This window comes from Lepus europaeus, chromosome 9 (genome assembly GCF_033115175.1).
Source record: "Lepus europaeus isolate LE1 chromosome 9, mLepTim1.pri, whole genome shotgun sequence".
Lineage (NCBI taxonomy): Eukaryota > Metazoa > Chordata > Mammalia > Lagomorpha > Leporidae > Lepus > Lepus europaeus.
Genome location: NC_084835.1, coordinates 101,894,836 through 101,909,151, shown reverse-complemented (window position 1 = coordinate 101,909,151; position 14,316 = coordinate 101,894,836). Strand labels below are relative to the sequence as shown.

The window sequence follows — 14,316 nt, the reverse complement described above, 5'->3', positions numbered from 1 at the left end:
GAAACATGCGCAGTAGAAAAAGTAAGATTTTCTACTACCTATGTCCTGTTTTTATTGAATATTTTATCACACCCAAAGATTCTAATACAGGTTATATAGTTGCCAATAGAACATACAGATCTCAAAAAAAGACATTACTGTGTAACAATTCCTCCTGAATCTGTTCCATTTTTCAAAATAAAAATAGAAATTAACAGATATTTTTCTTGACAACTGCCATTTCTTTAAGGGCTTAACCTCAGATTGATGTGGCAAACAATAAAGGGAAACTATCTGGAACAATGGATAATCTAATAGGGGTGACAGCTGGTGTTTTTCAGCACCTGCCTTTACACCTGGGAGGCAGGGATCAGAGGTTGTTAAATCTCCATTGTTCCTTTAATGGACCAGATTTCATACATAATCCTCTCTTGTTTTTGTTTTTCACTTTTTCCTTAAAATAAGCCAGTAAGACCTTATTCATTATAAGAGATAAAACTGAAAAATTTAGTCACAACTTTACTGTTTGTGAAAAACAATGCTGTTATAGTTTTCCCAGGTGTGATATAAAGTGCATTTTCCTAGAGGTAGAAAAGGTTTACTATTTGCCCAGTATTTTAAGGGAATACAAGGGGCCTGTCTCTTAGGTATTGCATGCAATTTCAGTACTGTTAGGGTCTCAATCTAGTCCCGAAAATTCATTCTGTTTCCTTGATTGGAATGTTTTCTTCCTTCAGTGGAGAATATTTAAGTGCCATTGTTATTATTAATATTTATACATTGCTCTACAGTATCACAGTAGAAAAATTTATGTGGCCAAAAATCTTTGAAATGCCTGAATGAAATTTTTCTGAACAGAGAGAATGTTAAACTATACTGGCATTTAGAGAATGGAATCTAGTAGTTAAAGTCAAAATCATAACCCTGAGTTCAAGTGATTTATTCCTTTAAACATGCTTTTTATAGTCATGTTATTATTATTATTATTATTATTTTTTGACAGGCAGAGTGGATAGTGAGAGAGAGAGACAGAGAGAAAGGTCTTCCTTTGCCGTTGGTTCACCCTCCAATGGCCACCGCATCTCACTGATCCGAAGCCAGGAGCCAGGTTCTTTTCCTGGTCTCCCATGCAGGTGCAGGGCCCAAGAAATTGGGCCATCCTCCACTGCCTTCCCGGGCCATAGCAGAGAGCTGGCCTGGAAGAGGGGCAACCTGGATAGAATCCGGCGCCCCAACTGGGACTAGAACCCCGTGTGCCGGCACCGCAAGGTGGAGGATTAGCCTGTTAAGCTACGGCGCCGGCCTATAGTCATGTTATTTGACTTGTATCCTGGAGAGGTAAATTTTCCACAAGTACATCTTTTCCCACTGTTGTCTCAACTGCCTTTTCTCCTGAGATTTTTTTTTTTTTTACTTACATTTATTTACCTTTCAGTTTTCATTAGGCGAGAAAATCATGGTACTCCATCTAATAGAGTGTTTGTCATTCACATTTTAATCCCATTTTTTCTGACTTTTGTTCCTTCAGTTGAGCCTTGAGTATTTGTATTCCCTAAGCTTTCAGTTCCTGATCCTTTTATTATCATTAAACATATATGCTCATCTTGGAGATCTCTGTCACTTTGACAGATGACTTCTAAGTGCATGTCTCCAGAAGTGAGCTCTCTCCCGGAAAGTGGACTTGGACTTCAACTCTTTTCTGGACACATTTCTAGATGGAATTCCTGTGGGAAGCTGTAACATAGTATATCTCAAATAAGGGACATTAAAAGGTCAGGCTCAGAGATAGACAAGTTTGGGTGTATGAGTCAATGTTTGCATGTATTGCAAAGGTAAAATTATAATTTTCCATTACATCATACTAACATTAACCAGTTTTTCTATACATTAAACTCAGTCTCAACTTTTAGCTCCTATGCGTGCAGAAGCCCAATATTATCATGAATCTGATAGCTTTATATTTTTCAGACATCCATGTTGTAATATGCCATGTTTAATTCTGGTAGCACATCGCCATAAATGTTTAATAACATATAGAAAATGTGCTTCTCAAATTTATATTAGTTTTCCTTCATCTATTTCCAGTTATCCTTTAACATCTTAGTGTGAATGGAGAACCTGCAGACAAACGCATTTCACAGGTTCCTGGTGGTTGTGAGGCTGGACTTTCAACAGCAGAGTATTCACCGAGTCAGAGGCCATGGATTTTCGTGTTAGACAAGAACATCGAAATTAAGAAGTGATCCTGAGAAATCCGGTAAATGCTACACGGATTCGGGTTTTGAGTCTACAGGTAAGTCCCACGTGGCTAACGGTCATATTCCAAGCGACTTCCCTTCCTCCACGTCCTAGCACGGTCAGTCAGAGGCCCCGAGTGCAGGCCCTGGCCGGCTCCTATGATCAATCATCGCAGGGCCCCGCGTCCCCCGGGAAGCCCTGGAAAGGCGGTATCCCAGGGATCGTTAGGGAACGGAACACGAGGTCCAGCTTGTCTGCTGCTCATTCAACGGGAAGTAAACACAGGTAACGACACACAGCGGGGGCGAAGAACCCTGCTGGAAACCCCATAGGCGCTGTCGTTGGGACACAGGGTCCCCAGTGACTCAGAGCCCGACCGGCCTTCCGGGCTCGGCGCGTCCCGGGGGGCGGGGCCGGAAGGGCGCGGCCGGGGGCGGAGCCGGGGCGGCCTGGGGGGGCGTGTCCCCGAGGGGGCGGAGACAAGATGGGCGCTCGGAACGCTTGGAGGACCTAAGAGGCGGCGGCCGGGGCCACGCCCCGGGCGGGAGGGCCGCTCTGTGCGCGCCCGCTCTATGATGCTTGCGCGCGTACCCCGCGCGCCGCGCTGCGGGCGGGGCGGGTCTCCGGGATTCCAAGGGCTCGGTTACGGAAGAAGCGCAGCGCCGGCTGGGGAGGGGGCTGGATGCGCGCGCACCCGGGGGGAGGCCGCTGCTGCCCGGAGCAGGAGGAGGGGGAGAGCGCAGCGGGCGGCAGCGGCGCTGGCGGCGACTCCGCCATAGAGCAGGGGGGCCAGGGCAGCGCGCTCGCCCCGTCCCCGGTGAGCGGCGTGCGCAGGGAAGGCGCTCGGGGCGGCGGCCGTGGCCGGGGGCGGTGGAAGCAGGCGGGCCGGGGCGGCGGCGTCTGTGGCCGTGGCCGGGGCCGGGGCCGTGGCCGGGGACGGGGCCGGGGCCGGGGCCGGGGCCGCGGCCGTCCCCCGAGTGGCGGCAGCGGCCTTGGCGGCGACGGCGGCGGCGGCGGCGGCGGCGGCGGCGGCAGCGGCGGCAGCAGCGGTGGCGGCGGCGCCCCCCGGCGGGAGCCGGTCCCTTTCCCGTCGGGGAGCGCGGGGCCGGGGCCCAGGGGACCCCGGGCCACGGAGAGCGGGAAGAGGATGGACTGCCCGGCCCTCCCCCCCGGATGGAAGAAGGAGGAAGTGATCCGAAAATCTGGGCTCAGTGCCGGCAAGAGCGATGTCTACTACTTCAGGTACCGCCCTGGGGCGGGGGGGAGGGGGCGGCGGGGTCAGCCCGGGGTCAAGGGTCAGGAGCTGGCCTGGGCCGGGGGTCCCCGAGGGGCCCGGGGGGATGTGTGTGCAGGGCAGGCTGGCCGGGCGGTGAGGGGTGTGAACCCTCGGGTGGGAGTCGGCCCCGGCGTCGCGTGCCGGAGGGGTCACGAACAGTGGTTTGGTGTGCAGTGCGTGGGCTCTTCTGGTCGGGAGGAGTTGTCCACGGAAGGGTTAAAAGAAGGTGTAATTCATCGAAACTATAAAACCCAGCCGCTGTTGGCTCCTGTCCTGGCCTGTCCTAGATTCATCATCGCAGGAGTGTTTAATCATGCACATGTGGAAGAATTAGCTCCGCGCAGCAGCGAGGGTTAGGTTGCTTCGTGGGCCCCCAGAAAGTTTTCACGGGAAGCGGCCGCTTGGAATGCCTCAAGTTTTCTTGTAACTCCCCTGGTGTTGCGGAGCCTTTGTTACTTTGTTGATAGCCCCCCAGCCCGTCATTCGCCCCCCCAGGGAACACTTGGCAATGTCTGCAGGTATTTTTGGTTCTCACACCTGGGGAGGGGTTCCTGGCATCCTGTGAGTAGAGGCTAGATAGAGATGGTGTCCTACGCGTATTCCGCTGGGGACGGTCCCCAGCAGAGTGATCTGGCCCCGAGTGTCGCCACCGATGCTGGGGTGGAGAAATCCTGGTTTACATGAGTCGCGATGTTTAGCCTTCCTGTGATCGTGCAGTCCTTTGGTCTTGCTGTTTGTGGCCTCAGCCTGTATAACCCAGTCAGCTCCCCAAAGTGTCTGTGGCTGGTAACAGTGGAGTTATAAACAGACTAAGTTTTCTTAGAAGCCATCCCATCTATAGAGGAGAATATAATGATGTTGTAGTCAGTGCTTTGGAGGACTGTGCTTGTGGACTGACAGAAGCATTTTTCAGGAAACGTGTCTGGGTTTTGGAGCCAGTCGTCAGCCATTTAGCCATTGCAGTAGTGTTACGAAGGATTTCCTGTCTTATGTCATCATGTAGGATAATACATTATCCCTGGGAAAATGTTCCTGTGTGCATGCAGTGCAATGCTTAAGCACTGGGAATACTCTTAAATAGATTTCAACGGTTTAACAACAAGAAAACTCCACTCCCTAAGTGATAAATCCGCACAAGTATGTGTCGCTGTTGGTGCAGCATGTCAAGGTGCACTTGTTTCTGATGGTTGCTCAAATACATGGAGGAGTTTCAGTAAATGAATCTCACTTCTTCAAGTAAAAAAAAAATTGAAGCGGTGTTGCATTAGGACATTTTTCACTTGATCTGAGACCACTCCTCTTGAAATCTTAAGTAAGGAGTTGGTGTTGTGGCTCTATGGGTAAAGCCGCTGCCTGTGTCGCGGGCATCCCATGTGGGTTCCTGTTCGTATCTGGACTGCTCCATTTCCAATCTAGCTCCCTGCTAATGGCCCGAGAAAGCAGCAAAAGATGGCCCAGGTGTTTGCACCTCTGCTACCCACATGGGAGACCCCAGTGGAACTCCTGGCTTCTGACTTCAGCTTTGCTCAGCCCTGGCTGCTTGGCCATTTGGGGAGTGAACCAGCGGATGGAAGCTCGCTCGCTCGCTCTTTCTCTCCCTCTCTGTAACTCTTTCAAATAAATAAATCTTAAAAAAAAAATAAATTGAAAAACTTAGAAATATGAAAGCAGATTCTGTTGTTTTGTATTTCCTCATCCTTAAATATTCGATTTCATGCTAAGTATGTTATTGTGGTAAAAATATAATTGCTTCTCTCAAGTTCACTTAGTGCTGTTCACAGCTTTCGTTTGTAGATTGTTTCATCAACAGCAACTTTTATTTCCGTTCTGAGCAGGCAGTCTGCATGGCCTTCTGTGAGCTGTCTGCTGGTGCCTTATAGGCAGTGATATTTGACAAGAATATTCTGTCTGGAGTTGAACTCCTTGAGGAATAGGTGACCACTCCACTCTCAGTGGAGCATCTTTTTTTTTTTTTTTTTTTTTTTTAAAGATTTATTTATTTGAGAGGTAGAGTTACAGACAATGAGAGGGAGAGACAGAGAGAAAGGTCTTCCGTCCACTGGTTCACTCCCTAAATGGCCGCAATGGCTGGAGCTGAGCTGATCCGAAGCCAGGAGCCAGGAGCTTCTTCCTGGTCTCCCACGTGGGTGCAGGGGCCCAAGGGCTTGGGCCATCTTCTACTGCTTTCCCTGGCCATAGCAGAGAGCGAGATTGGAAGAGGAGCCGCCGGGACTAGAACCGGCACCCACATGGGATGCCGGTGCCACAGGCAGAGGATTAACGTACTGTGCCACAGCGCCGGCCCTGGAACATCTTAAAATTTGAATTTTAATCCTTGTGACGGTTCTCCCGGGATATAGTTTAATTGGTTTTGAGTTGACGTTTTTGCAGTAACTTTAGGTTATTGCATAGCTTTTTGTTTGGTTTATTTGTAGTAGCTGGAAAATTACTTCAGAAAGTCTATTAATAACACATCTAGATTTATGGTCATTTAACACATACACACACACATTCTGTCTGCTGATTCACTTCCCAAGTCACACACACGTTCTGTCTGCTGATTCACTTCCAAAGTCACACACACACACACACACACACGTTCTGTCTGCTGGTTCACTTCCAAAGTCATACACACACACACACACACACATGTTCTGTCTGCCGGTTCACTTCCCAAGTCACACACATACACGTTCTGTCTGCTGGTTCACTTCCAAAGTCATACACACACACACACACACACATACACGTTCTGTCTGCCGGTTCACTTCCCAAGTCACACACACACACGTTCTGTCTGCTGGTTCACTTCCCAAGTGGCTACAATGGCTAGGGCTGGGCCAGGCTGAAACCCTGAGCTTTTTCCAGGTTTCCCACATAAGTGGCAGGGGCCCAAACACTTGCGCCATTTTCTGCTGCTTTTCCCAGTCCGTTAACAGGGAGCTAGAGCAGCTGGGATATGAACCGGCACACATACGGTATAGCGTCACAGGCGCCGGCTTTACCCGTTAAACCACAGTGCCGGCCTCTAAGTGTGAAATTTTTTTATACAAACTCAGTAGATATTTTATGGTAGAATGATATGATCACTTAGAAACAGACTTTCTAAGCAAGTTCGTGTAGAGGCAAATTGCAAACCAGTATAAGTAATCTGTGCACTGAAAGTTTTTATGAAATGCTGCAGCCTATTTGCCTTTTACTTGTTTGTGCAAAGTGAAATGGAAAGGACACATTGAACAGATTTGTACCCCATGTGTTTAGTTTAGAGCTGTAAGGAGTATTGTCTTGCTTATTGAGTACCTACAAAGTGTTAGTTACTGTGCAGGATTGTAGCATCCAGTTTTTATTCCTTTCTCAGAAGTTAGATTAGGATACATGTTAGGTAGTGTAGGATAGTTGTGACACAGTAGTTCCTTTGACTTGTGACTTTAGCTTTCTGTGATGAGTAATGGTTGTTATCTACTTATTTTAAAGGAGGACAAATTGTTTTTCAACCCACAGTGTCACTATTTTACATAGTAGTGTCTCATATAACTCTACCCTTAAGAAAAACAAACAGTTGCCCACTAAAGAGCACTTATCTGTTGACAGGTGGATTCAGAATTGATTCTCCCTTTGGTATTGTGAACACCTGCACCCAGTTATTCACAAAGATTCTAATAATGCTAACTTCTGAATTAGCCTGCCCCTGGGGAGATTAACTTAAACAAATCTGTGCCTGTGAACGTAGGGTGTGCCTGCTATTTATTAATTGGACTGAAATTAAGCTCACTGAGGAAGTCTCAGGCTTTGGTAGCGTATGTCTTGGCTCCATGCTGACGCTGCCGAGTTTTAGTAGGAAGGTGTGCCCTCTAGTTGCCAGTTAAGCAATGTAATTATGCTCTCTGTCAGGATAACTGATAGTGTTGTGGCAGTTCGTATATTATTATTAATTCTGTGTTTTGGAAGGCTGTGCTCTGATAAAGTATTGGATCCATTGGTTTAATTTCTGAAAAAGTCCATTGCCATCATTTGAACTCCTTATTTGAATGATAATTTTCTAACTAGTCTGCTTGAATCCTGACAGTCTAGTCTTGGGTTCCTTGCATGATATTGGCTGCCTGACATTTTCTTTTCCATAGGCTCCTTTAGCTACTGTCTCATGCCTTTTTGACCAAGTTTAAACTTGTTGGGTTGGGTTCTAGACTCTTGGTTATAACTTGAGTGAAAGATCTGGGAATCACAGTAAACTATTATAGCTGCTGTCATAAAATATCATTTGGATATTAGAAACATAATAATAAATATTTTTGACTCATCAAAATTATAATTTGTACCTGATCACTTCTGGAAAAAGGTACAGCAAGAACAGGGAATTGAATAATCACAGGGAGCAGGTATATCCAGAAAGACTGAAAAATTTCACCTTCTTGATCTGAGACTCACATAATTGAGGGCTGTAACATCATAAGTTATATTGATAAGATAGAAGTTTCTAGAGAAGGCAATACAGAGCTTAGGGGTTAAGCCATCTGGAGTTGTTTACTTCATTTTGACCCTGTGGTGAGTGACAGTGGTACCTTGAGTATAATGCCTGAGGGCATGAGTTCTGAATCATTGAGAATGTCAGAGTTCAGCCAAACACCCTCCCCTCCCTGCCTTACAAACAAAAACCAAAACCTTCTCCAGGTTCTTAGATATTTGTGTTAAGGCCTTCACCATAGTAATTTTCTCTGGTTATTCCTGTATAGTTAAACCTGATATCCCCATGTAGTGCTTTCATACTCCCATATTTCCTGTGGTTGTCTCACCTAGCTGTCTTCCTTCTTTTGTAGACACAGTGCTGAACACATGGACGCAAAATGTTTATCAGTTGGTATTACAATAAATTTTGGAAAACAAGCCTTAAATGACTTTTTAGTTTTCGCTTTATTTTTTTTACCTGTGATTCTCTGTTGGAATAAAACTGGCAAGATAGTTTTTAAGGCTAAGCATTTTCAGGTTTCTAATTTTCATCATTAGTAGGGTACTGTAGAAGGATAGAAGACCCTTTTTCCCCGTGGGATTTTGAATATGATATGTATAATGAAAAGAGTAAAAAAGATGCTTGTATTGGAAAGACACAAGGAAGAGATTGGCATTTGAATTTCTTTGATTATATAGTATAGAATATAGCATGGGGGTTTGTGTACCTTAACTTTATGTCTCAGAATTCTCAGAAGTTTGGCAGCTATTAGTACTATTTTGCTGAATGCGTTACATGAATTATCATATTGGATCCTTTTTCTTTTTTAAAGATTTATTTATTTTATTTGAAAGACAGAGGAGAGGCAGAGAGAGAGAGAGAGAGAGAGAGAGGGGTAGGTCTTCATCCACCGGTTCACTCCCCAGATGGCCACAATGGCTGGAGCTGCGCCAATCCAAAGCCAGGAGCTTCTTCCGGGTCTCCCACGCGGGTGCAGGGGCCCAAGCACTTGAGCCATCCTCTACTGCTTTCCCACGGCATAGCAGAGAGCTGGATTGGAAGTGGAGCAGCCGGGACTTGAACCTGCACCCATATGGGATGCTAGCAATTCAGGCAGTGGCTTTACCTGTCACTCCACAGCACAGGCCCCCATATTGGATCCTTAAATCCCTATGAGATATGTACAATAATATTCATTTTGCCAATGGGGAGTTAGCACAGGGAAGTTAAGTAATACACTCCAGAGAGCACCGCATGTAAGTGCAGAGTTAGAATCCTGAAGCAGATGGTTTAGCTCCAGAACTCTTACTATGCTCTGCTGCCTGGCACAAGGATTCCTATTTGTAGTCTTAAATATTGCAGCACTTTATGCCTAATCCCCTTTATGGAGCTTGTTGTGCCACTAAAATAATGTGAATTATTTACTGTTATACTTGCTTCCTGAAGATGTCAAAGGGTAAAGTTTAACTCCTTATTTGATAATGAAATCATTGTACCAAGGATAACCTTCCAGTTTTATGTAACACTGGAAGGAAGAAATGGCAAATGTGGTAAATAACAATTGAAATAGCATTTTTCTGTGGAGTCTTAGTAATTGATGTGTTTAGATATATTCTCTTCCACCCTACTCTATTCTCTCCCACCTCCCACCCCCCTTTCTCATATGAGAGTATCCAACCTAGGATTAACCTTGTTATTTCTTAAACATTTTCAGATAGGCAACATATTTCCTAAGGAGTAAGCTATAGATCTTCATTTAAAAACTCTCACTTTAATTAAGAGATCAAATTGTAACTTGTAGGCTAAGTGAGATTTTGAGAAACTTATATGGTTACAGGAGAAAGTTCTGTTTCTTCCATAATTTATATACAGTTGAAATGTACCCTAGAGAACATTTTAAAAAAATGTTTTTAGCTGGAGAAAAGAAAGAAACCCAGTGTTTACTTAAGAGCAAGCATATTGTGTAATAGAGAGTTTGGCGTGCTTTTAGTCTTTTCTCTTGATATTGCCTGATTGAAGCCTGGATCAGGAATGATGTGCTCTCTGTTATTTCCCCCTCAGTAGTACTATCACATCTTTTTGTAATTTGTTGGAGAAATTTTTGTTAGGTGCAACACTGTTGTCTGTCTGCATCTGATTTTTGAAATCTGACATGCAAAGTCTCACCTGCCACAGTACCCACAATACCTGAATTAGAGGAAACACATAACGCAAAAGGAACTGATGCATATACATTCTAAAAATAATCTCTAACAGTTGATAGCTGGTTTTTCTTTTTTCACATTGCTCTTAAAAATTTGTTCTGTGAGATAGTCAATTTTTTTCATAATTTGGTTTTAATTATTGGAACAAATGTCGGTGATTTGCAAAGTAGGTGATGCTTTTTTATTTGGAATTTTTTTTTTAAAGATTTATTTATTTATTTGAAAGACAGAGTTACAGAGGCAGAGAGAGAGGTCCTCCACCTGCTGGTTCACTCCCCAAAAAGCTGCAACGGCCGGAGCTGGGCTGATCGGAAGCCAGGAGCCAAGAGTTTCCTCTGGGTCCCCTAAGTGGGTGCAGGAGTCCAAGCACTTGGGCCATCCTCCAGCTGCTTTCCCAGGCCACAGCAGAGAGCTGGATCGGAAGTGGAGCATCCGGGATTCAAGTGGGCACCCACATGGGATGTCAGCACTGCAGGTGGTGGCTTCACCGCTATACCACAGCACCGGCCCCTGTTTTAGAATTTTAATTTATTTAAAATTTTATTCATTTATAAGACAGAAGAGAGAGAGAGAGAAAGAGACAAAGACAGAGAGAGCTCCTATCTTTGGTTCATTTTCGGTGCCCGCTGTGGTGAAAGCTGGGTCAGGCAGGAGCTGGGAATCCAATCCAGGTCTCCCAGGGACCCAGCCACCTGAGCCATCACCTGCTGCCTCCCAGGGTGCACGTTAACATGAAGTTGGCATGGGAACTGAGGCAGGCATTGAATCCAGGCACTCTGCTTTGTTATGCCAGTATTCCAACCCAAAGTCTTAACAGCTAAGCCAAGTGTCTGCCTCCTGTTTTTAGTTTTTTTTTTTTTTTTTGGTAGTGGGAATCATAACTTTTTTATAGTAAAATTTTTTATTTATTTGAAAGTCAGAGTTACACAAAGAGAGGGGGAAAGAGAAATCTTCCATCTGCTGGTTCACTCCCCATTTGACTGCAACAATGAGAGCTGAGCCAGGAGCTTCATCCCTGTCTCCCTCATGAGTGGCAGAGGCTCAGTCACTTAGCCTGTCTGCCTCTGCTTTTCCCAGGCCATGAGCAGGGAGCTGAATTGGATGTGGAGCAGTCTAGACAAGACCCAGGGCCTTATGGGATGCCGGCACTGTAGAGGGTATCTGCTATGATACAATGCCAGCCCCAGGAATCATAACCTGTTAACTTGTTTGAGGTCTTCTCAAGACCTGCATGGAGAATTAGAAACAAACCATCAACTCTTATATTTCATTCATCTTTTCAGTTTGACTTCAAATATTAATACCCTGTGTAGCTCTTGTATTGGTATTTTAATATTCTTTGCAGTTTCTACTAAGAAATGACTAGGAAAATTGTAAAGTGAAGTTTTATTTAATTTCACTGGTGCTTTGGAAAACTAAAATGTCATAAGGAAGGAGGATAAAAGTATGGAATAGAATGAAATTTGAGCAATGTCTGTGAATCGTGATTTTCCCCTATCTTTCTTATTATAATATAAGTTTATTTGGGAACTTGAGGTACATAAGCTATAAGCTGTATGTGAATACAGATAGTAAGAAATAAAATTTAAAATTAGATTTAAAAATTGAGTGGTTAGCATTTGTCTGGAACAGCGTTGTCATTTACAAATGTGAGGAAGAACATAATCCTCTTTTGAACTTTTTTTTGAATCTTGCACTTTGTTTTCTTTTCCTTTGACACTGGGAGAATCCATAGATACAGTAAGGATGGATGTTTTAAAAATATTTTTAACAGATATGCATTTCTTTAATATGCATTAAGCGTTTTCCAGAGGTCCCTACCAGAAATGGGCAACTCCTATGGCATTTTGAGGACACTTTTGTAAACTGCTTTCCACATTTGTTTTAGTAAATGGTTAGCAAGTCGTTTTTTTTGCCCATCAGATTCTTAACCTCCTCAAAGTCAGGGTATGAGTCCGGTTCATTTTTAATCTTTAGTATTACAGTCTGAAGTATATAGAAAGTTCTTAATAAGTCCTTGCTGAATAAAGCAAATAGTTACTACATTTCTCTGTTAAATCCAAAGACTTGTGGTTATGTGGCTAATGCTGGCTGTAGATAGACCTGATTGCTCTACAGAGATTGTCTTGTGTTCCCTGATAGACCCAGCATCCTGCTGTATGCTAAATCAGGTATACACTTTTTGTTTTTTTTAACAGCTTATTTATTTATTTATTTGAAAAAGTTAGAGGGAGAGATATCTTCCATTTGCTGGTTCACTTCTCAGATGGCCTCAACAGCCAGTGCTGGGCCAGGCTGAAGCCAGGAGTCTGGTGCTTCTTCTCCATCTTCCACATTGGTAGCAGGGGTCCAAGCACTTCAGCTATCTTCTGCTTTCCCAACTCATTAGCAGGGAACAGGATCAGAAGTTGAACAACTGAGACTCGAACTGGTGCCCATATGGGATGGCAGTGGCTTTACCTGTTACACCACAATTCCAGTTTTGTGTACAAATACTTAATAGCTGAAGTAAACATTTTATTTATTTTTCCTGAAGCTTGTGTGTATAGTGTTTATGTGTATACAATATGTATAGATTTTAAACTTTATTTGAAAGGTAGAGATAGGTAAAGAGAGATCTCCCATCTGTTGCTTCAGTCCCCAGTGCCTGGAATAGCTGGAGCTGTGCCAAGTGTGAAGCCAGGACCTGGACACTCATTCTTGAGTCTCCCATGTGTGTAGCAGAGACCGAGGTACTTGAGCTAACACCTGATGCCCTTCAGGGTGCACATCAGCAGGAAACTAGCATCAGGAGCAAGGCCGGAACTGGAAGTCAGGCATTCTGAGATGGGATTTGGGTGTCACAAATGGTGTCTTAGGTGCTATACCATATGTCCGCTCCTGTATATAGATTTTGAGAACTTTAAGACTATGGGACTTTTGATTTCCCTTTTAATATAAAAAAAAAATCCCTCATCTTTTGCTTAAAAGATGTACCATCAGGGTGGGCATTTGATTTAGTGCTTAAGAGATTGGTTAAGATGATGCATCTTGGGGCAAGTGTTGTGGCGTAGCAGGTTAAGCTGCCGCCTGCAGTGCCACCATCACTTCTGATCCAGCACCCTGCTAATGTGCCTGGGAAAGCCGTGGAGGATGGCCCTAGTGCTTGTGGCCATGCACTCTGAGAGACCGGTTAGAAGCTCCTTGCTCCTGGCTTCAGTCTGGCCCAGTCCAGCTCCGGCCCTTGTGGCCATCTGGGGAGTTAACCAGTGGATGAAAAACCTTTGTCTCTCTTTCTCTCCCTCCCTTTCTGTAATTCTGCCTTTCTTTTTCTTTTCTTTCTTTAAAGATTTATTTTATTTATTTGAAAGACAGAGTTACAGAGAGAGTAGAGACAGAGAGGTCTTCCATCTGCTGGTTCACTCCCCAAATGGCCTCAACGCCCGAAGCTGTGCTCATCCGAAGCCAGGAGCTTCTTCAGGTCTCCCACGTGGGTGCAGGGGCCCAAGGGCTTGGGCCATCTTCTACTGCTTTCCCAGGCCATAGCAGAGAGCTGGATCAGAAGAGGAGCAGCTAGAACTAGAACTGGTACCCATATGGGATGCTGGCGCTTCAGGCCAGGGCTTTAACCCTCTGCGCTACAGCGCCGGCCCCTGTAACTCTGCCTTTTAAATGAATAAAACAAATCTTTAAAAAAAAAAAACAAAAAAACAAAAACAAAGATGGGGCATCTTATGTTGGAGTACCTGGATTTAATACCCAGCTTTGGCTCCTGACTCCAGCTACCTGCTAATGCTGACCCTGGGTGATGGCATAAGTAGTGGGGTTCCTGCCACTCATGAGGAGGCCTGGACTGACTTCTAGACTCCTTGATTTGGTCCCAGTCCAGACCTGGCCATTCCATTTGTGGAGTGAATCAGGAGATGGGTGCTCTATCTCTCTGCCTCTCAAAAAACAGACAAAAAAATTTGTCATCTTGGGAGAATCATGTTTTACCTAATTTTATTTGTTTCTGTTGCTACAGCTCTGGGAACTGTTTCATATAGTATCTTGGAAGAAAAGTGGTCTACAATAAAAAAAGAAAGAAAAATAAAAACAAGTAAAAGTAGACATACAGAATAAATGATGGGATTTTTTCTTACTACATTCCAGAGTTAAACTTACCCTTTCAAGTTACCGTAGCAGTTTCTAAATGC

General features: G+C 44.6%; 1 protein-coding gene across 1 annotated transcript in view; it reads left to right on the top strand.

Moving 5' to 3' along the window:
* The first annotated feature begins 2,834 nt into the window (after nucleotides 1–2,834).
* The window catches only part of MBD2 (methyl-CpG binding domain protein 2), a 76,541-nt gene continuing 65,059 nt past the window's right edge, over nucleotides 2,835–14,316 (top strand). Inside the window, exon 1 of the mRNA XM_062201685.1 lies at nucleotides 2,835–3,459. Within this exon, the coding sequence (XP_062057669.1) occupies nucleotides 2,900–3,459 (560 nt within the window). The 5' untranslated portion in view covers nucleotides 2,835–2,899. The remainder of the gene's footprint in view (nucleotides 3,460–14,316) is intronic.